The sequence below is a fragment of the Tauraco erythrolophus genome, chromosome 3, assembly GCF_009769465.1.
Source record: "Tauraco erythrolophus isolate bTauEry1 chromosome 3, bTauEry1.pri, whole genome shotgun sequence".
Lineage (NCBI taxonomy): Eukaryota > Metazoa > Chordata > Aves > Musophagiformes > Musophagidae > Tauraco > Tauraco erythrolophus.
The window spans coordinates 53,779,210-53,800,402 of NC_141467.1; the positions used below are offsets into that span (position 1 = coordinate 53,779,210).

The 21,193-nt window shown below is 37.2% G+C and overlaps 1 protein-coding gene across 6 annotated transcripts in view; it reads right to left on the reverse strand.

Moving 5' to 3' along the window:
• Nucleotides 1–207: 207 nt before the first annotated feature.
• SS18 (SS18 subunit of BAF chromatin remodeling complex) overlaps nt 208–21,193 on the reverse strand; it is a 42,716-nt gene continuing 21,730 nt past the window's right edge. The window contains exons 5-11 of one of the 6 annotated variants that reach the window (XM_086608627.1): nt 19,608–19,829; nt 10,474–10,641; nt 9,642–9,746; nt 7,377–7,469; nt 6,533–6,655; nt 3,711–3,844; nt 208–1,558 (exon numbers count right to left, since the gene is read on the reverse strand). In XM_086608627.1, coding sequence (XP_086464753.1) covers nt 1,532–1,558; nt 3,711–3,844; nt 6,533–6,655; nt 7,377–7,469; nt 9,642–9,746; nt 10,474–10,641; nt 19,608–19,829 — 872 coding nt within the window. In that variant the 3' untranslated portion in view covers nt 208–1,531. Of the gene's footprint in view, nt 1,559–3,549; nt 3,845–6,532; nt 6,656–7,376; nt 7,470–9,641; nt 9,747–10,473; nt 10,642–19,607; nt 19,830–21,193 lie in introns of those variants that run through there. The other 5 variants (XM_086608630.1, XM_086608626.1, XM_086608632.1 and 2 more) reach the window with 5 other exon arrangements.

Genomic DNA, 21,193 nt, shown 5'->3' on the forward strand with positions numbered 1-21,193 from the left:
GATGTGTATTTTCTATCAGCTTTAAGAAAATTGTTCTCCATTTAAAAAACAATGAACAAATTGAAATCTTGTCTTTCATGTATAATGTCATATATACCATGAACACCAGTTGTTTTTCTTCCCCCCCACCTCCCCAAACATGATAGCCAACTGAAAAAAAAAAAAAAAAGATTTTTAACTCATGGGTTAATTCTAAGTTTTGTCCTTTATAAAAGTTGCCAGTTCTTGAATGCATATATTCCTGCACAACAGAATATCCATTTATTTATCCGATATACATTTGCAGGACAGTCTCAAAAACCGATTTTTTGTGTACTATGCTATTGATCAAGGTGCTGCCTCTATCTCACATGCAACACTATAAGCATTAATGCAGTTCAAAACAAAATTTGGCGTTTACCTCACCAACAGGTTTGATATTTGATGTCACAAAACATCCCTTGGTCTCATGTTAACCAATAAGAAAAATGGACACGCACAAAAAATGCCCCCTTTCTAAAGATATTAACTCCCAGTTAGAAAAGTTTAGACAGGTTTTACAAAGTCTTCTAGGCTATTTTGATACATACAAATTATTCAACTAAAGGTTAAAATACATTATACAATACAGTCCTGTCCTCCATATTCTTTTTCAAGTTCTTTGCATATTCAAGCCAAGTAAAATTAATATTTGCCATTTTGTTATTGCAATTATTAAAAGGGATTACAGCTTGCTTATGCAAAGCTGTGACAAAACACTTGAGAAATAAAACCCAAACGTTTATCTTGTTACCCAAAAAATGTTGCAGAAAATTGCCAAACTATGTTAGAAACAATTTTTACAAAAAAGCTTCACTCAGAAAAATTGGAAAGCTTAAAAAATTAATCTTTGCACAAGACTATATTATACCGTCCTTAATTATGTTCCCATTTAGATAACTGGGATTCTTATTCTTTGTACATGAACCTATCAGTGATGTATGATGCTCTCCACTTTTTTTCCACTGTTATCTTTATTGTACACCATTTTGATACTTATACAATCAAGCACTTATCGTGCCTCTACCCATTTTTAACAGTATATTTCTCGTCCTGCCCAGCCAGTAGTGTACTGTCTTGCATATTCACCACATGAAAAACATAATATACAAAATATTGCTGCTGTAAAAAGTGTGCATTTCCCCTTTCCCCCTACAAAAAAAAATCTGTGGAAAAAATATTAAATTCCCATAACCTTCATAAACATACAAAGCTGTTTGCACCTTTCAGTTTGTAACAGTCTACTCAACATACAGTTCTCAACTCACTGCAAGTTGTTATGTCACATATTTTCTGTCCAATATTGCCATCTAGAGTAGAGATGTGAAATCAGTTTCTGAGAATCTACAGTCTTTAACAGTTAACCCATAAAGACTGTATACCATAAAACAGCCACAAGATTTTTCCAAAATCTAGATGGAATGAGAGGTTCTCATCTCAGGAAGATGGCCACAGTGCTGAGGAGACAATATGGCTGCTAATAGATATTGCCTATTGGAATGTGAGTACTTTTTCACTGTTGATAGTTTCCATACTGACCCTAAAAAAGAAATTAAAAATATATAATTAGACCACAAGGCATATTTTCCTGTATTAGAAGCTGAAATCAGAAGACCATCCAAATAAACTATGATGTTAAAAGGTGGAAACAAATAACAATAAATGATAAACCAGTATGAGTAAGTGGTACAGAGCTTCATCTCACTAAAAATCCTTTGCATTTTAATCTAAAAGTAAGATGATGATATGGATTTAAAGCACGGAAGCTAATTTAATCAAAAGAGTATATCTTTAAATTCAATAGACTGATGTGAAATTTGCAGAGCACTGTCAAAAATAAAAGATGGGAACTACTTCCCACCTAAATTCACAGTAATTTAAGAAACTAACCTGCTTTCAGGAATTCCTAAAAATATCCATATAGCAAGCATCACAGAATGGACTGACACATGTATCTCAAAAATCAAGGCACATCCCAGTGAACACAAAGAACTAGTCAACATATTCTACTGGAATCAATTATTCCATAGATCCAATTCATAGAGTTATTACCCTTATCAATATTCTTTTGACAGAACATCATGTACTGCAGAGGAGGACAGAGGTGAAAGCATCAATGCTACACGCTTACCATGATCCTTCACCACAGGGTTCAAGGCTTGCAGAAACAAGTAGTGCACTATGAAGTGATCATTCTCCAAACTGCAGTCCCACCACCATTCCATGTTAAGTACCATCGCAATAAGGCAGTATTTGAAATTCCAGTTTCATGTTGCAATGTCAGTTTTTCCCATTGTAATATGACAATCAGTTAGGAAGAAGAGTTTCAGAACAGCTACCAGATGAGAATTTAAGCAGCACAATTCCTATGGGAATGGCTAGTATGAAAGAGTGGAGAGGTCTTCTATAATTGAGTTTCCCAGCGGGACTTAGATTGCACAAACTGGAGGAGTAGAGCTTATCTACAGAGAGGGTTATCTACTTCTACTGCAAAGAAAGCTGGAAGGAACTCAGCAAACAGATTAAGTTTCCTTGACCCTACATTTGCCACAAGCAAGGCATTTTCCTGTAGGTTATTATTTGCAGGAGGAAGCTATTTGTTCAGTGTATAAGCATTTTGTTTATCTGTTAATAATCAGAAGTAATTGCATCTCCTAACTACTGCTTTGAAAGTTTGTTCCTTTTTCCTTGTCTTTTCTAATTTCAGTAGAAAGGAAGCCAGTTGTTCTTTAAAAACGCAAGCAATTGTGACTGTTCTCACTTCCAAGGCAAAGTAGTTCTTGGAAGTTCAACTGATCTTCTACTGTCATATCAGGATTTTATTTAAACACTAAAACCTCATTTTCATCATAAGGTATATTTAGTTACCTTCCATGCTATTTATGCCGAGGAAAGTAATAGTGTATGTTTTAATGACATTTCTGAACGACTCATGTTGTGAAGATTTTTACAATTTAGTACCTTTTACAGGAATAAAATCTCCATTTCATCCTTTAATTAGAAGACAAGTTTGTTTGTTTTTTTTTTTTTTTTTTTTTTTTTTTTTTTTACAAGAGTCCTCCACAACTCCAGCTTTGAGTTTTGACAGTTCTTGTTTGTTTTAAACTTATCTTAGTAGTGATGGGAAAGAAGCAGTTGATTTTTCAGGTCATTTCTTTCCTACGTTTAGTGTTCCTTTATACTGGTCAGAGAAAAATCTGTGCAAAAGTAGGCTTCATGTCTCACCACACAGCTCTACAGTAGAGGGACTTCAGCTGCACACCTGAGGTGGTTCTGCAACTGGAGAGGAGGATTACTGGATTTGTGTTTGTGGAAAATCAATTCAATCATTTTTATTGTAAAGCAGTAACGAAGAACGATCCACCATGAGATTTAGGAATCTCATCTTTCATATTAGTCATTCACCATGAGGCTATGAAATAGATCACCTTAAATTTTTAAGGTCCAAAAATATTGCCTGGAGCGCCTCGCTTTGCCAAACTGCATGAAAACTTTGCAAACTTAGAAGGGAATGACTAATCACACCTCCAGACAAATGATTCTGGGTAACTCAGAAATAAAATTCATGAGAACTGTATATACACACCTGAGAAACCCTATCTTCAAACTGATCAGTTTAAATGTCTGCAAGAAACTAAGATTATCAAACGAGTGTGTAAGAATCACAACTTTCTCATTAAATGAAAGACTACCTGGTCATATCCATAAGGCCTCTGCTGTGGTGGCTGTGGTGGCCCAGGCTGTGTGGGTCGGTATCCCCCATACTGCTGGCCTTGTCCTTGCGGATAATTGGGATACTGAGGTCCTGGACCACTCTGAGAGGGGCCTGGAGATCATTAAAATGTAAATAAAAAAAATTTAAAAAAGATTCCTTAACATGTTTGGGAGAACAGAACAGTAAAGGCATTGAATTTTACCACTAAGCAAGGCTAAGTATCACTACTGTGCAATTAGGTCTTTTCCTACCTAAACACATACCAGGGATCAGTGGTCCTCCTCTCACCTGGAAAGCTCCTCAGCTGGCAGGGCCTGTGCTCCAACCATAGAAACATTTACCTTTATTTATATATTCATTATTCATTACCAATGCACGTAGTTCCACACACGAGGTCACAAGACAGGGAATAACAAGGCAAGAAATGACAAATCATAAACATGAGCGCTTTCCAGGATTTAGGGAGACACACTCTCCTCTTGCCATATGCTGCTCCAGTTCCAGAACTTTACAGTGCCACGAGCAGCCAGATGATCAGCTGCGTTTAGCATTTGGACCTTTTGAAGAGACTAGCGGCACTGCACTGCCAGAAAGTCAGTTCTCGCACCACAGCAGGCAATCATAACTGGGATGTATAAATGGGATGTCAGGCAAGCAAGTCACACGCATAAAATGTGAGATGTGATAACCAGTAAATGCTACTGTGAGATGGGAGAGGGGGGAAGCATCCTCTACTCCATACTCCTCTGGTCATCTTAACTTTACAGGAAAAGGATAGGGGGGGAAAAAAACCCAACCAAACAAAAAACAACCAACTTTGGCTCCAGCCTTCTTCAGCTGCAAAAGAAAGCAGTTCTTTTGTCAATACAAACTCTGTTACTGTTCAAAGGGACTCAGCCCGTCTACCATCAGAAACTGCACGTTACTACCATTAGGCAGTGCAGACATGTTCCAAACAAAATTAACCTCATCTCCTCCTATCTTGGGAGAGATGGTGTACTGTGTATTTCAGTGACACTCCATACAGATCTTAAAAATTGGCAGAGTCAGAGAAGATTTGCAACTCTTCAGAAGTGCTTTCTTTTATACAAACCAGCACCTTTTTTCTTCCTCTCCTCTCAGAAGAAACAGATGTGTTTCAGCAATAATGCGTTTCAGTGCTAGAGAGGGCTAGTTTTAGCTACAAGCACTGGACACTGAGATGACATCAGTTCGTAACTCTTTCAGTAATTCTGGATCCATGACACAGTCAAAAAGATGATCCAAAGAAGAAAAGCTCCATAGGCTATTACCATTCTCCTCAGGCCTCAAATCCCCTTGAACTATGCAGTTTCAGCTTTCTACAGTGGAACAAAACCTTAAAGACTGATAATAGTGACTGGGATGCTGATTTATTTTTGCAAATTAGAAAGCAATTAAATATTAAATCGAGCAAGGATACTACATCCTAAAAAGTGCTGTGTTCATCTGACAAATGAAACTTGGTTTTATTTGTTCACGCTAATTCTTTGTAGTTGAACTCTAAATATTCATTGAGAGTTTTCATACAATAAAAATGCAACTTCAATATTTATTTCTGCTAAAAACTAAAAATTGAGAAGTATGATATTTGGATACACAATTGCGGTGGGTTAAGTCACTCCAACAGATTTCTTCATCTCTTTCCTCTAGTATTTCTTAATCCAAACTTTCAAAGTAATCCAGATTTTATTTCTTTACTCATAAAATTTAGAATAGTGAGCTAGATGGACCTTCACTCTGATCTTCATTCTGTTTCTATGTTATGTTTAGCAGAACGTAAGTAAATGAGTTATTTTAGAACTACCAGTTCATCCATAACCTCCAAAATGAGGAAACTTGCTAAATCTCATTGGATCCTCTTAAAACTTAACTCTGCCTCAACATAGCTGGATTTAATGCCAATCCTGCATTTATCTACACAGCAAACAAGTCAGCCATGTGCTTCCTCGGATACCTGCCATGCAGAAAGTTTTAGCACTTAAACCTGCAACAAAGCTAAAATATATGGAATTAGACTTCAGAGATTCCTTCTTCCAAGATAAATATGTACAGTTTTACAATATGCAAGCAAGCAAAACGAAGAGAGCAGTATTTTCAATATGCTCTTCTGACCTCAAGTTTTCAGCAGTAACGCACAAAAAATTACATACTACTGTAAGTTTCCTGTTTGGGAGGTTCTCCTTGAATCCAAGGAGTACATTACCTCACTTGTGGCAGAGGACTTCTCACTCCTGCCATACATCAGCAGGTTTGCACTACTAGTGCAAATTTATAAGACAAACCCTCTTAAAATCAGCATTGGCAATGGTTACATTCATTTCTTTACTGATAAGTAGAAGAACTTTAAAAGAATGATTCGCGTATGTTGGATGAAATTTTAAACTAGATTTAAAAGATTTAGTTCTAAATGGTAAATCAAGGATGAAAGGGGACAAAAGGGTCTCTGCCATCTTTCTGCCCTCCTGACTCTGTGTTCACCCAGAAAGGACAGAACAGAGCAGAGTTTTTCTGGGTCCTTCTAAGTTACAGACACCTGTTACAATGTTTTCTGGTCACCCTCCTTTTCTATGCTACCACACTGTCCTAGATTGCCAACAGTCCTGCTTCCCAAAAGATGCTGTTTTCTATGCCTTCTTGTTTTGGCCCAGTAAAATTGCAGGCATAGAGCTTTTTTTGCACAAGCCTGGCCTTCCAACCCAGTAAAACAGGGATGGAATAACGTATGAATATCTGCCTTGGTCTTTTCTGCGATTGCTGTCTGCGTCTTCAGGTTCTTACCATAACCCTGCTGTTGTCCTGGATAGGCTTGTTGGCCTGGATATTGCTGCTGTTGTGGTGGATAACCCTGCTGTTGGGGTGGTCCTTGATATGCATCTTGCTGCTGACCATATTGCGAGTTTCCTGTAAGACGATTGCAAGAAAGCAAAAACTTATAAAGATACCTACTTTATTATTTTTTTTCCTTCTAAGATGCACAGCCAACAACACAAGAACAAAATGAAAACGCAATATTGATTTCAAAAACTGAACAAAACAAAGAAAACTCAAACCAAACAGAAGGAATTCGGCCAAACAAACTGCAGTTAAAGCCAATTTTGCGAAGTTGAACTGCAGCATTTTCAGCATCTCTGCCAAACGAGCATTACATTTACTGGAACATCACAGTCATAAGATCATGACTATGCTAAATAAAATTAAAAAAAAAGACAAAATTAAGGACAGCTACAAGAGCACAGACTAGCTACACAAGATCAGCAAGCTATTTCCTAACAGCACTATAATTATACAAAATATATACACACACAAAAAGATATACAACTGAACCAACAAATTTATGTTTAAATAAAAATTTCCATTGAGGTAAAAAAAAAAGTTATCTCTAGAGTGTTTTAGTCATTTTACTGTTGTTAGAAATGGCAAATTGTGGTTATATATTTTAGGTGTTTGCAAGAAATTATTCTGAAGGCTTCAGGTTCCCTGCAATTTTCAAGACAGCCAGCAACTAGTACTCTACAGAGCTTTGCATGGGTATAAGTCGTGTTGTGCAAGAATTTTTGTTCCCGTTGCGGGTGGGGAAGGAAAGGGAATGTATGTGCGTATGTGTGTGAAGGTATATAGATACCTCCTTCGTAGTAATGTTGTGAGGAATCCTCATAAGGCCTATCGTAGCCTTGTTCAGGATACGACGGTTGCTGATAACCGTAATCATTATGACCTACATCAATTCGACAAGAGACAGGAAGAAACGTTAATGGTCTCTGAGTGAAAAACCCTAAAAATATTTCATTTCTCAGAAAAATGAAAAAAATTTCAACTGGATATACATGAAGAAGAATTTTCAATTGTACTAGCCATAGACTTATTAATATGATTTCCTTTCATATTGAATTAACATGTGACAGGAAAAAAAAAGGCAGTAGTTTTAGCAACATCACAGCAAGCGATGGTCTTAACCTTCTGATAATCCTTGTTGGGGGGAAAAAAAAAAAAGTACTTTATCTTTCACTCAAAAAAAAATGAAAGCATTTAGGCCTTTCACATGTAAATAACCTGAATTAAATTAGAATGAACAAAGAAAGCAATTATCATACTTTGTCTAACACCTGTTCTGCTGATCTCCAGTTCAAAAGCATATGCTAAAAGCAGTGTGAAATACAACAAACAAAGCTCAATGAAGTTATGAACCACAGTCTACAATAAATTTTGCTTTTAAGTGACAGAAAAATAACATTGTCAAGATTTTCCCTACAAACAGAATTCCTACAAGTCTCAACAAAACTTTTCCTCTTACATTCCAGTTCTGAGTAGGATCATTACAAACCAACCTTCCTTTTCAGAGACTACAGGCATCTCTGATTAAGAAACCAGTACATGCAGTAAGCGCTCCACCTGTTGTTTTGAGAACAAATATCTCTTGTCTTACAGATGACCAAAATATCTCTCATTGCTAACTTGGTTGAGAAAAACTAAAATTTTGTTTGACATTAAGTCATACAAATTATATAAATTTGGAATAAAACTTTGGAACAAAAATCAGGAAAGGAGAAACAGTTCTAAAACTCAGTGGTCTTTCTAATTAGTTCTGCAGCTGTACCATATGTCATTGACTCGATCCAATATAAATACATAACCATTACAACAAGTCTTACAACATATTCTCTTTACATTCCATGTAAGAGTAATAATGAGATAATGATAAAGAATGAGTCTTTAGAAGGAACAGGTCTTAGAGAAGTAATCTGTGCTGCCACAGAGCTGTTGATGATAACATGGAATTGCCCTTACTACAGAAAACTGCCTTTAACCATTTAAAGTTCACGTGTATAATGTAAAAACTCTAAAATGATAGCTGAATAATTACGAATTAATGCAACTTCTAAAATAACTCTGCATGTATATCTCCAAAAAGAACACATGTAAACTTACAGAGATGGGGCTTGACGTATCTTAAAATCAGTTTAATAGAAATTAAAATTCAAACAACTAACTTGTATCTTTTTATTTGCAATGAGTCGTTGCTTTGGTAATTACGTAGCTTTGCTTTGAATACATTTTTAAAATGTTTAACATCTACCACATTCCTTGAACTTCCTAAGATACCATCAAGCTGGACACACAGTTATCACAGTAGTGATGAGTAAGCACCTCTGTCCGTCCAGTCTCTGCTCAGCCTAAAGCCAGGTTAATTGCAATTTCCCTAACTTATAACACAATCCAAGAGCCTTCAGCACTCCGAATTCCAAGAGGTAGGAGGACAGATTTATGAAATTTAAAGTTCTGGTCTTGTCTTGAAAGCCCTGGGGGGGCTTCTAAAGAGGATTCACAATTACCATCTCCTCAGGGCAGAGACCATTTTATATTCCTTTGTAAAAATTAAACTAAAGGCCCACACCATAGCAGCAATAACACATTTGTGTTACTTACATGAAAATTATACACTAAGATAAAAAAATAGAATATTTACAGGAAAACCACATTCGTTTTAACAAGGTTCTCCACTTCAATAAAATTTTTAATAAAAGGATATCACCCCCTCTCTGATTTACAATAAAGCTACGACTGTTTTAATTCATCTCAATTATACTAGATATACTAAAGAATCCTCCATACTTTTAGAAAAACCAGTTACAGAACTTCATTTCTAAATACTACAACTGTTGTTAGAGTTTCAAATGGGAGAACTACAAATTACACACTTTGAGTAAATTGCAAAATTAACTAGTCATAGTAACTTACACTGTAACAATTCTGAATTTGGAAGGTTTTGTAAGTGTGAGGTATGATATCCAATTACTATTCTTGCCTCATTCCCTAATTTTGGGCATATGACTACATTAGTATTGGGCAGGTATAGAAAATGGGAAAGTTAACATTTATGAGAGATTACCATCAGGGTAATATTGCTGGTTCATGCCTTCTGGAGGACCTTGTCCACCATGACTGTATTGGTCCCCATAATAGTCTTCCTGGCCTGAGTACTGCTGTGGTGGGCCTGAAAAACCACAACCAGTCAATACGTAAATAACTTGTTTTCTCTGTTATAAAGCCTACTAATTTGTGATTTTAGTCTGAGAAATATTTCTCAAATGTACTCCCCACCCATATTGTTGCATTTCAGATAACATATGTAATCTGGTTTACTTAAAACAAAATAAAATTAAATATATCTATATATATATATACACACACACACACAGAGTTGTTTGGCTGCACTAGATTGAGCACATTATATCAAACTTCAGTTTTGAGCTCATTTTAGGAACATGCGTATTACAGACTAATGTGTTAAAAATAAAGCTATTCCGGTTCTAAAAGGACTGGGGAAAAAAAAAAAAAAAAGAAGCAAGATGGTGGAACATTGTTGCTTTTTGTAACTGAATGAATTCAGAACCAAGCAGGTACTCTGTTCTTTTTCTATACCTATCATTTAAATACCAAAACAGAATTTTGCATCAGCTTATCTGGGATGCATAATTTTAGATAGTTTTCATCAGAAAGAACAAAAAACAAAAGAAATATTTGTCTTCATGTTTCATGGTGGTACCAGTAATCTGTTGCTGCCAGAACCACTCTTAAGAGGGTAAGGAGAAGAGTGTGCAAACAAAGTCTGTGACACTCAATGATTTGATCAAAATTTGGTGTAACCAAGGAAGTGATCTAAAATAGTTTTAAAGATGGTTATTTAAAATCAATGTAAAAACACTGAAGTGAAGTCCTACCTTGCTGTGGCGGCCTGTATGGAGGAATCTGTCTCTGACCCATCATATGATTTCCTTGGTTAACTTGGCCCATCATTCCCATAGGTGGCTGCTGCCCCTGGTAATGCTGGCCACTCGCCTGTGGCATGTTATATTGCTGGGAGGGAGGCTGCTGGTGCATCATTGGACCTGTAAAAGGAAAAGGAGCACGTAAGACTTCTGTAATGCACGATTTGTGATTACATCTTTCAAAAAGAACATGGAAAACCCAACCTTTAAAAACAGCAAAAAAGGCTCTGTGATTCTAGTGCTCTCATAAGGGCTTGTCATTTCTGGACCTATGCAAATGCAGAATACCAATTCAGTAACCAAGTTACAAACTAGAATTCAGTCTAAATAAGGCTGCTTTCTAGACAACTTTTCCTCAAACTACACAGACATTAGTTCACTCATGCACAAAGATAACACACACTTTTACCATTTTTTGTTTGTTTTATAAAGCATCTGCAGGGAAAGCAGAGGTGAAAACCTGATGCTTTGATAAGTCATAGAAAAATTAAGATTGTGAACTTGTAAGGGCATAGTTTTAATACACATGTAATTGTTGTTATTGTCCATCAACGAGCCACTTAGGTGTTGTCAAAAAATAAACTATTTTATTTAGCCTGTAAAGACTAAAACTAAACTTCTCCAAAAATGCACTTTTATAATACATTAATTCAAACCACTTAACACATATTGCATACTTTATAATGGTGAAAACCTAAGATTTTTTTTCTCTCTTCTTAAAATTTATTTTATAAACTACCAAGACAAGTAGTAAATTGTCTCACTGAAAACCAAAATAAATCAAAACAAACTAGCACAGCCACTCCTTAGCCCCATCCCAGGAGAAAAAAGAAGGTATCATCTAGTTTTCAGTATGTTAGATTTTGCCATTTTATTTATTATTTTTAAATAACTAGGTGCTGGAGCATAAGCAGAAAGTCCTACTTAGAAACCGCAGCACTGGAAAATTACCAAGATACATTCAATACTGACAATGGATTTATATAAGGAAAGGCATACATAGTCACTTAGATCCTGTCTATGTGGGGTTATGAAAGAAAGTTAAGCCAAATTAATTAATGGTATGAATTCAAAGCGAGTTAGTTAAATCCCATTAAACCCCTGTGTGGAATCTCTCAGTGAGAAGTAAAGTGGCCTTAGTTCTGTTAAGCTTCATTTTCCTCTGAAGACAAATATTGGCCACTCTTAAAATGATCCAGTTATGCTTCTATCCTTCAGCATGGCTGTTTCTGTGTCTTGATCTTAAAGTAAAAAAATCATTTAAATTGAGATACTGTAATTATTTTTCACTTAGCAAAAATAGATTTAATTTTTTCATCTTCTGAACGAGTTGGTAATTTAGATCATTACATTTCACTGCTCCTCTGTTTGGAGGTACTGAGAAACATCAGGCAGTCTTGGAAAAAAAATAAAAAAAACTTGTTGCCGTAATATTCCTAGATCTCAAGAAAGCTTGTTAATTAACAATATTAATATTAGTCACAATACAATGTGATAAAATGTGTTGGGTCCCCACGGTGCAATGTAGAGGTTTGCTGTTTGCTTTTTAAATTAGAACTTCATTAACGCTTTGTAGAGCCACAATGAGAATTCAGTACTGTGTATCAGACTGTGTATTGTGCTAATAACAGAGTGTCTGGCTTCCTTCCAGTTTAGTTCACATCTCTCTTTTATTAAGATAAGTAAAAGAAGAATCATGGTCTATCTACTCATGCAACAGAATCATTTCATGCAATAGTTCTGAGGGGTGAGGGAACTCTGAATTTGTTTTTTCTTTTGAAAAAATTAAGCCTACAATAAAGCTACATTTATTCATCGCATAATACTTAGTATGACACAAAACTAGCTTAGAAAAACCCTTCACAAAACCTAAGTCAAAAGTTTAAGACCATTAGTTCATCATTTAAGGCTTTCTAATATTTGTAGCACATATTTTTATAGCCCACTTGAAATACAGCCCTTGAATCTCCAATCAGGTCAGAACAAACCACAGTCAATGGAAGTTATGATCTCTTCCAGACTTGGAGGTAAGACTTCACACGCAGAAGTTCACAAAACTGCGCTGCAAAAGAATGTTCACTGCTTTCAAAAACTCTCCTTCAAAACTCTTTTTTGGTGAATTTCTAGAACTGTTTGTTCCAGAGAGGACAAAATACCTGATTTGTCTAGAGTTCAAAACCAGTTCAGGAAAATATTGTGTAGGATTATCCCTGTAAATAGACTATTTACACAGACTATTGTCTTTCCAAGAAACTATTTTAACTTTGGTAGTAAAAAAGCCCTATAAATGTTTCCGAATACTCAGGAGACAGCCTTCACATGTCAATATACCAGAAGTACTGTTGAGATAGTGATAAAAGGCTGAAGAAAAAGATGCAAAGAAGTAATACTGCAGGTCCTGTGAGGAGTGCAGGCAATTCTGGTAATCTTACACAGACATTTGAAAAATGCACAATGTAGACCTAAATCAGTCTTATGGAGTGAGTGTATAAAGCAAGCCAGACAACAGGTGAAAACTGAACAGCTCATTGTTCAATTTAATTAAAAATAGTCTACATTATCAACAATACACAACATTTTCCTCAAATCCTTTCAAAGACATCTACACCTACTAAATGAAAAAAATACCTGTTCCTGCTCCAGCCAGTGTCTCATAAGAAGGACTCACGTATAGAGAAGAAAAGATATGTGTTTTAAGTAAAAACGGGCTGGTATCTGATCTTCTTGTAAGTGCAGTGACCCAGCGGCAGTCTCCTAACAAGAAATTACTTGGGGAAACTGACAACCTAGTTTTCAGACACGTAAGATGAACAGAGAGAAACAGAAATGCAAACTAGAAGTGGGTCCCAGATAAACCTAACAAATATGAGACCAGAAGTGCACTGAGGTTGAAAGAGCTGCAGAAAAACTTAGTGGTTTAAAAATATCTCCTTAGCTTTTACTTTTCTGCTGAAGCTCAGATACAGGCGGCAAATGCCATTGAGAGGACAAGATAAACTGCTGACATGGTTGAAACTTCTGAACAAGCAGAGAAGTAAGGAACCACACTCACAAATGAACTGGTGGCTCTGCTGTTCTGGTTAAAGAGCTACGGGAGCAGCTGGGTGTAATCCAAAACCGACAGTAAGAGCACCGCTCCTGTGAGGACAAGCTGAGAGAGTTGGAGTTGTTCAGCCTGGAGAAGAAAAGGCTTCACGAAGACTTACCACTCGGTGGATAAAGAACTGGCTGGATGGTCGCACTCAAAGAGTTGTGGTCAATGGTGCGATGTCTACGTGGAGACTAGGGTCAAGCAGTGTCCCTCAGGGGTCTGTTCTGGGTCCAGCGCTGTTCAACATCTTTGTCAGCGACATGGATGACGGCATTGAGCGCACCCTCAGTAAGTTTGCCGATGACACCAAGTTGTGTGGTGCCGTGGACTCACTTGAGGGAAGAGATGCCATCCAGAGGGACCTTAATAGGCTTGAGAAATGGGCCAGTGCAAACTGCATGAGCTTCAACAAGTCAAAATGCAAGGTCCTTCACCTGGGTCAGGCCAATCCTAGGCACAAATACAAACTGGGCACAGAGTGGGTTGAGAGTAGCCCTGAAGAGAAGGATTTGGGGGTGTTTATAGATGAGAAGCTCAACATGAGCCAGCAATGAGCTCATGCGGCCCAGAAGGCCAACCGCATCCTGGGATGTATCAAGAGAAGCGTGGTCAGTAGTCAAGAGAGGTGATTCTCCCCCTTTACTCTGCTCTTGTGAGACCCCACCTCGAATACTGCGTCCAGTTCTGGTGTCCCCACCATAAGAGAGACATAGTTCTGTTGGAGCGTGTTCAGAGGAGGGCCACAAAGATGATCCAGGGGCTGGAGCACCTCTGCTACAAGGACAGGTTGCGGGAGCTGGGATTGTTCAGCCTTGAAAAGAGAAGACTTCGGGGGACCTAATAGCTGCCTTCCAACACCTGAAGGGAACCTACAGGAAGGCTGGGGAGGGACTTTTTACAAGAGTGTCCACTGATAGGACAAGGGAAAATGGGTTTAAGTTGAAGGAGAACAGATTTGGATTAGATCTTAGGAATAAATTCTTCAGTACGAGGGTGGTGAGACTTTAGAATAGATTGCCCAGAGAGGTTGTGGATGCCCCCTCCCTGGAGGTGTTCAAGGCCAGGTTGGACGGAGCCTTTAGTAGCCTGATCTAGTTGAGAGGCGTCCCTGCCCATGACAGGGAGGTTGGATTAGATGATCTCTGAGGTCCCTTCCAGCCTATGCCATTCTATGATTCTAGCAGCCTTCCAAAACCTAAAGGGGGTCTACAAGAAAGCTAGACAGGGGCTTTTTACAGGGGTGTGTAGTGATAGGTCAAGGGGCAATGGCTTTAAACTGAAAGAGTTTAAACTGAAGCTTGTATCCATTAGATACAAGGAACAAATTTTTTTACAATGAGGTGGTGAAACACTGCAACAGGTTGCCCAGAGAAGTTGTGCCCTATCCCTGCAGGTGTTCAAGGCCAGGTTTTAAGTAACCTGGTCTAATGGAAGATGTCCCTGCACATGGCAGGGGGGTTGGAACTAGATGATCTTTGGGTTTGATCTTCCAACCCAAACCATTCTATGATTCCATTGTTTCTTCAGTCTTCAAAAATATGTTAGTTTTGTTGCTAAGAAGAGGTCTGTTCTTCAGGCATTTCACAATGTGCACTTGTATCAATAAAGCAATAGGACATCCGTATCTAGAGTATCAGCAAAGTACGCTATGCCCGATTTACCAGGGTTCCTTTCTTTGTGGACAACAAAAGAACAGGAATTCTGCACCTGCCTCATCTCTGCTGTCTCCATGATCTTTTCATATTTGCTTGTAATTGAAAGAGTTCTGAAACTTTATATCAACTTAAAAAATTTCCATTAAATGAAACCATCATTAAAAAAATCTCAGCACCAGATTTGACAATTGGTTTTCTGCAAATGATCAAGTCAACATGATATTCTCACGTAGAGTTCACCTACTACAAGCAAACTAGTTCCCCTCCCTCACCCCAAGCAACGTATAATGTTCACTAATACAGATTGGGGAGTCTGGCAACTTTGCTTCAAGTGCTTCTGGCAAGGGAACAGAATCCTAGCAAAAAGACCTGAGAAACAGTCTGAGATGGCCAAGCTATAGTTTCTTGGTCTTTACTTTTAAAGTATTTGAATTCTACTGTTCATTATTCTCTGACTGACAAAGGTCTGTTCAATATAGATGAAAATTTCTCTCATTTAAGTTTCAGGTTCCAGGAAATCATGCTCACATTACCCCTCTGAAAAGCCAAAAATTGACAAGACTTGAAATATTTCCTTCAGCATATGTAGCTTCCCATACAAAAGAAATGCACCTATACGAAGGGAGTTTCTTCCACATACACTCAGCTCCTGCTGCTTCCTATCTTTTCTAAAAAAGGTAGCCAATATTCCTTGACAATGTCCCAGGCTGCTACAGTAGCTTTTTAATCAAGAGTAATCTACAGCCTAAGACCAAAATAAGTCTTTCCTTTTACTGGACTGACTATATCAAAACAATACCATGAAAGTTTTGCTTCTCATTTAAGATATTCCTGTGGCTAGCATTTTATAAACTAGTGCAAATCAATAATGAGTACAAAGTGGAGACAAAGTAAATCCAACAATGGGTTCTGTTACCGTGCATTTTATTTCTTAATTAGCACATTTTCATTTTTTTCTTACTAACACCATCTGCTTCAAAGTGTGTATATACAGCAAAATGTTTTGCTAGAAAACACACATAACAAGATATGCTAAAACCACCCAAAAGTTAGAGCAAGCCTTTCTGCATGTTATGGTGTCTTTACCTATTACACGATAGCACACTTTCAGAAAAAAGCTACTGGTCTCATTCAGTACACAGTAGATATTATTCACTGAAAAGTTATTTTAATATTTCGTTTCCTCCTAATTGTTCATGTGAGACACCATGCCTAGTCAAACACTGAAGACAGAATTATTCATTTACTCATGGGTTTTCTTATGGCACTCATAACTAAAATGTCCAAATCTTCATAACAAATATACTTTCACAACACTCCTGTGAAATCAGATGGTTTTATAATCTTACCATCAAATTCGTTCCTCTACAGAGGGGGACCCATGCAGGGTACGACTAAGGTCAAAAACATACACTAATATTTTAAACAGCCAACTTGAGATGCTAAGACCTTATCTTGCAGAATGTTTAGCATTATATTTAGCTAGTGCTGTTATTAACTGGACAGGTATAGTAGGATCTCTCATTCTCAATATGGGTCACCCCTTCAAAAGAAACAACACCTGCTTAGGGGTATACAAATGCTTCCTGACAACAGCAGTGAGGTTCAGAAAATTTTGGTTTATTCTGTTTCTGAATGACAGCACATGCTACCAATTAAGAAATCTTCAAGTCACAGTCTGTTTATTCCCTTTTTGTTAAACTGCATCTCAATGCATTTCCTAGCAGCACATTCTTGTTTCTTCACTTACGATGGGAAGTCTGCAGTGTCTGTGCTTGGCTGAGACACTCTGCCCAGCCCGACTAGATCTTGGCTACCTATCTAAATCTCTCATGGTCTCACAAATTTCTCTGCCATTCTCTCACCTGCTGTCTTGGAGTCACAAGAGAGTGAAGATACAAAAATATTTCCTCCAGTTTGTCACCAAATCTCAACACAAATGCAACAACTAAGATTAATGAAATGTAGTAGACTGAAACACTAGAACAGGTTGCCCAGAGAAGTTGTGGATGACCCATCTGTGGAAGTGTTCAAGGGCAGGCTGGATGAGGCTTTGAGCAACCTGATCTAGGGGAAGGCGTCCCTGCCCACGGTAGGGGGGTTAGAACTAGATATCTTGAAGGTGCCTTCCAACCCAAACCATTCTATGATTCCGATCAGGAATATTCTTAGGTCAAAAACCTTAGCTACCAATACAACACAAACATGCACATCTTCAAACTTAAAAGATTCTTCCTCCACAGATATTTAAAATTTTACTAATTTGAGACAATATTTTCACAGACAAGCTTCAGAGCCTTGCTTTAAAGCAAGTGGCACCTTCACTCCTACATTTACATATGAAGCACTCTATTTACTAATGCTTTTGTGAGACATTGAAATATTTTAAAGAATATAATTTTTCACCCCACTGTCACAAATGGTTCTCTACTTCTGTTAAACTTCCACAAAAAAAAAAAATAAAAAAAATCAGCCTTGAAGCAGACATTTGGAATTAGAAGGCTCTCAGCCTAAAAGGTCAAAAATTGGCAAAAATTAGAATTTCCCAATATGAAAGTTTACCAGGGCCCTAAGTGCTGGCAATAGTACCAGCTCTAACTAAAGCTTTTGCTCTTGTTCTTGAATGTTTAATTTGGTCAGATACTACTTTATTTTTTATTCCCCAAAGCCACTATAGTACTATTATTTGTTCAGAACAGGAACATTTTAGGTACCTGTCTAATTCCTAATGAGCGATTTTCAAGTTTGACAGAGTACTGAAAATAGAGCAGGGGAATGGGAAAGAGAAAAGAACACTACTTTGAGATGGAATAATCACCAGTCCTAAACTGTAACCCAGTCATACAAAGTAAGTTGCTTTCTGTAGACCGACTTAGTGGATGGCTCCCTCACACATACTGCTGCGTACCTATTGCTAACTCTCTGCAACTAAGAAATCTCAACTGAGCATGCACAGGACTTTTCTAAAGCATCTTACAGCATTTACAAAATTACTCCATTTTGTATTACCCAGAATACAGAGACAATTTGCCAGTTCAGGAGACAGTCAAAAATATCCCCACTTGTGACAGTCTGCTCTGCTATGCGCCTATCTTTTGTTTTCCCTGCTGCTAAATTTTAAGAAAAATGCCATTAACAACATGGATGATGAAGGACTTAAGAGTTCCCACTTTCACTACTGGTAAGAAAACTACAGAAACAGCTGTTTCGTCTTGACTTATTTTTGGTCTCTCAGTCTTTTGATTAGAACCTTTCTGTGATCTAATAAACTGATCAGTACTGGTCTGTTTGTACACCTCAGGAACAAATGGTATCTACCTAACGAAGTGGAGCTTTGGTCTCCTACAAGAGTATACTGCAATAAGAAGAAACTACATCACTGGAGGATTATTTTTTTTATACAATGACCAGCAACAAAGTCTTAGTGAAAGAGAAAGAGATGTTTTCCTACAGCATCAGAAGAGATGAAAACCAACTCAAGTCATATCCTTCAGGTAATATATCCATAAAAGTTCATACATATTACAGAAAAAAACACACTTGTTTAATGTGGCAGAATCATTTTTTAAAAAAAAAATCTGCAATATGTCTTCCGGTGGTATGTCCAGACCCAATGTAGTAATAGACTTAACCGGTAAACTGAAAATACTGTTTGCTGACTTGGTAAAGCACATTTGTAAGAATAAACGGTATACTATACATACAATTTAATAATTTGGTCTGTTGCGACTCTAATGCAATATTTTAATTCTGCAATGTCCTTGCACTTCAACAAGGACCATACTGTCACCAGGATACATCATCTGTTTATGCTACGCAAATATCCTAGATGCAAAATTAGTTTTTAATTTTACTACATACACAAGGACATCTCCTGAAAACAGTAGGGAGTAGCGGATTTGTTCCTGGAACTGAATTTTATTTCTTTAAGATTAATAGACATTCCATTCTAAAACAGTATGCAGAGAACAAAGACTAATTTGGTACAAAAATCTTGAGGGCTACTTGGCTTTAGTTTTTCAATTTATCCAACTGACTGAAGAATAGCAATCTACTTTATCAACCAGAGCAATCGTAACACTTAGACAGAAGTGTAAAGTCTGAGAAAGATAAACATTAGTTCAAATTTAACTGATGACAGCAGATCCATTCCCAGATTCTCACACAACACCCAAAACCAGTTCAATGTCTTCACTGACACATGGGGAAAAGGAGATACAGAGTCCTCCAAACATGGGTACAACTGCATTTACAGAAGTAAATCTACAAGAAAAGACCTTTAAAAAAGTGCATATCTGAGATATTTCCTTTTAACAGAAGCTAACAAGCACCTCACTCACCTTGGTTTGGTTGCATGTTCATGTTTGGTCTGGGACCATAGCTGCCCATTGGCTGCCCCTGGCTCATAGTCATCTGATTCTGCACTGGCATACTCTGTGAGGATGGCACGGAGTGATTATAGCCACCCATTGACCCATGGCTACTTGAAGGCATGTTCATGGAACTGTTCGTCATATTGAGTTGGTTAGGTCCAGGTCCTTGCATAGGCATATGGTTAGGTCCTTCAGAAAGAAAAACAGGGAAAAGGTTCTACATTAAGCATCATAGAACAAGCAAATACAATCATACTAAATCTCAAAACTAAATAAAAGTTATTAAATACAATTACATTAAAACAAAGCTGAAATAGTTTGCTTATGATGTCCCAACTTAAAAAAAAAGTTAACAAAGTTCAGCTCTACTATGTAATATATTTTCTTTTGTTGAGCAGCAGAAGCTACTAAAACAAACGTGTAAAATATCACAGAGCTCATCTTATATTCACATCATATGCAAAACTAGTCTTTTTAATACTTGCAGCACACACCCTGAATTTCAACCTGAATTGCACAATGTCAGTTTAACAACCAGCTTGGTAGCTCTACCACAGCTACACATCTAATTGTTACAATAGCTGTTACCTTTCTGTTTATTCAAACAAACCATATTAGACACTTTTCCCAAAAGTAACAGGTTTGGTCTTTTTTTTTTTTTTTTTTTTTTTAAAAAGTAGTATTAACATTGACATAGTACAAATACATAATAAAAATGGCTGAAGGCACATTTAATATCGTTTGAACATATAATCTACAGCAAATATCCTGCAACTAGTACAGATTACTAGGGTGGGAGATGATAACTGGAAGGGCAGCCATCAAATTACCAGCTCACCTCTCATGCTTGCAAAGATTCAAAGGAAAAGCAACCTGTTCATATACCCATGAGGCCAACTACATCTCTTCACCTTTTATTTCCCCTCTTCCTGACAACACAGGTTGGAATTGGATTGTTCTCAGAATTACATCTACTATTAATACATGTTTTTAAAAGTATAAACACTACAATACCATCTGATCAGTTTACTCATTACCTTAGCTGAGACAAATGAGCAGCTACTAGGAGTAAAGTTAGGAAGTGACTGACTATAAATATGACAAGTGAAAAAAGTAAATGAAATGTGAGGATTACGCGCGTGACAAGCACCACATTTAGGGTTTATGAAGATATGTACAACCAGAGCACAGTGACAGAATAGGTCAACTGTAAACAAAGCAAGTGTGGATATATACAGAGTTCAGCAAGGAGATGTCACTGTTACTAAACATGCCATAGTTTTTTTGTTAAGCTACAAAAATCTAATAAGTACAGAAAACTTAGAAGAGGAATCTAAAAGAAACCATGCCAATAGAGCTGTAGGAAGATAGTGATTTGGTTACATATCTCTTCATGAGGAGCAGGAAAAAATAAAAGTAGCTGCCCTCAGATGTAAACAGTTTCCAAGTCCTGTCTCAGCTAAAGAAATAATTGCACTAATCTAAGACAGAATGAAGGCTAAACTAAGGACAGAGAGTTGTACACAAGGTCACAAAGGCAATATCATCTAACC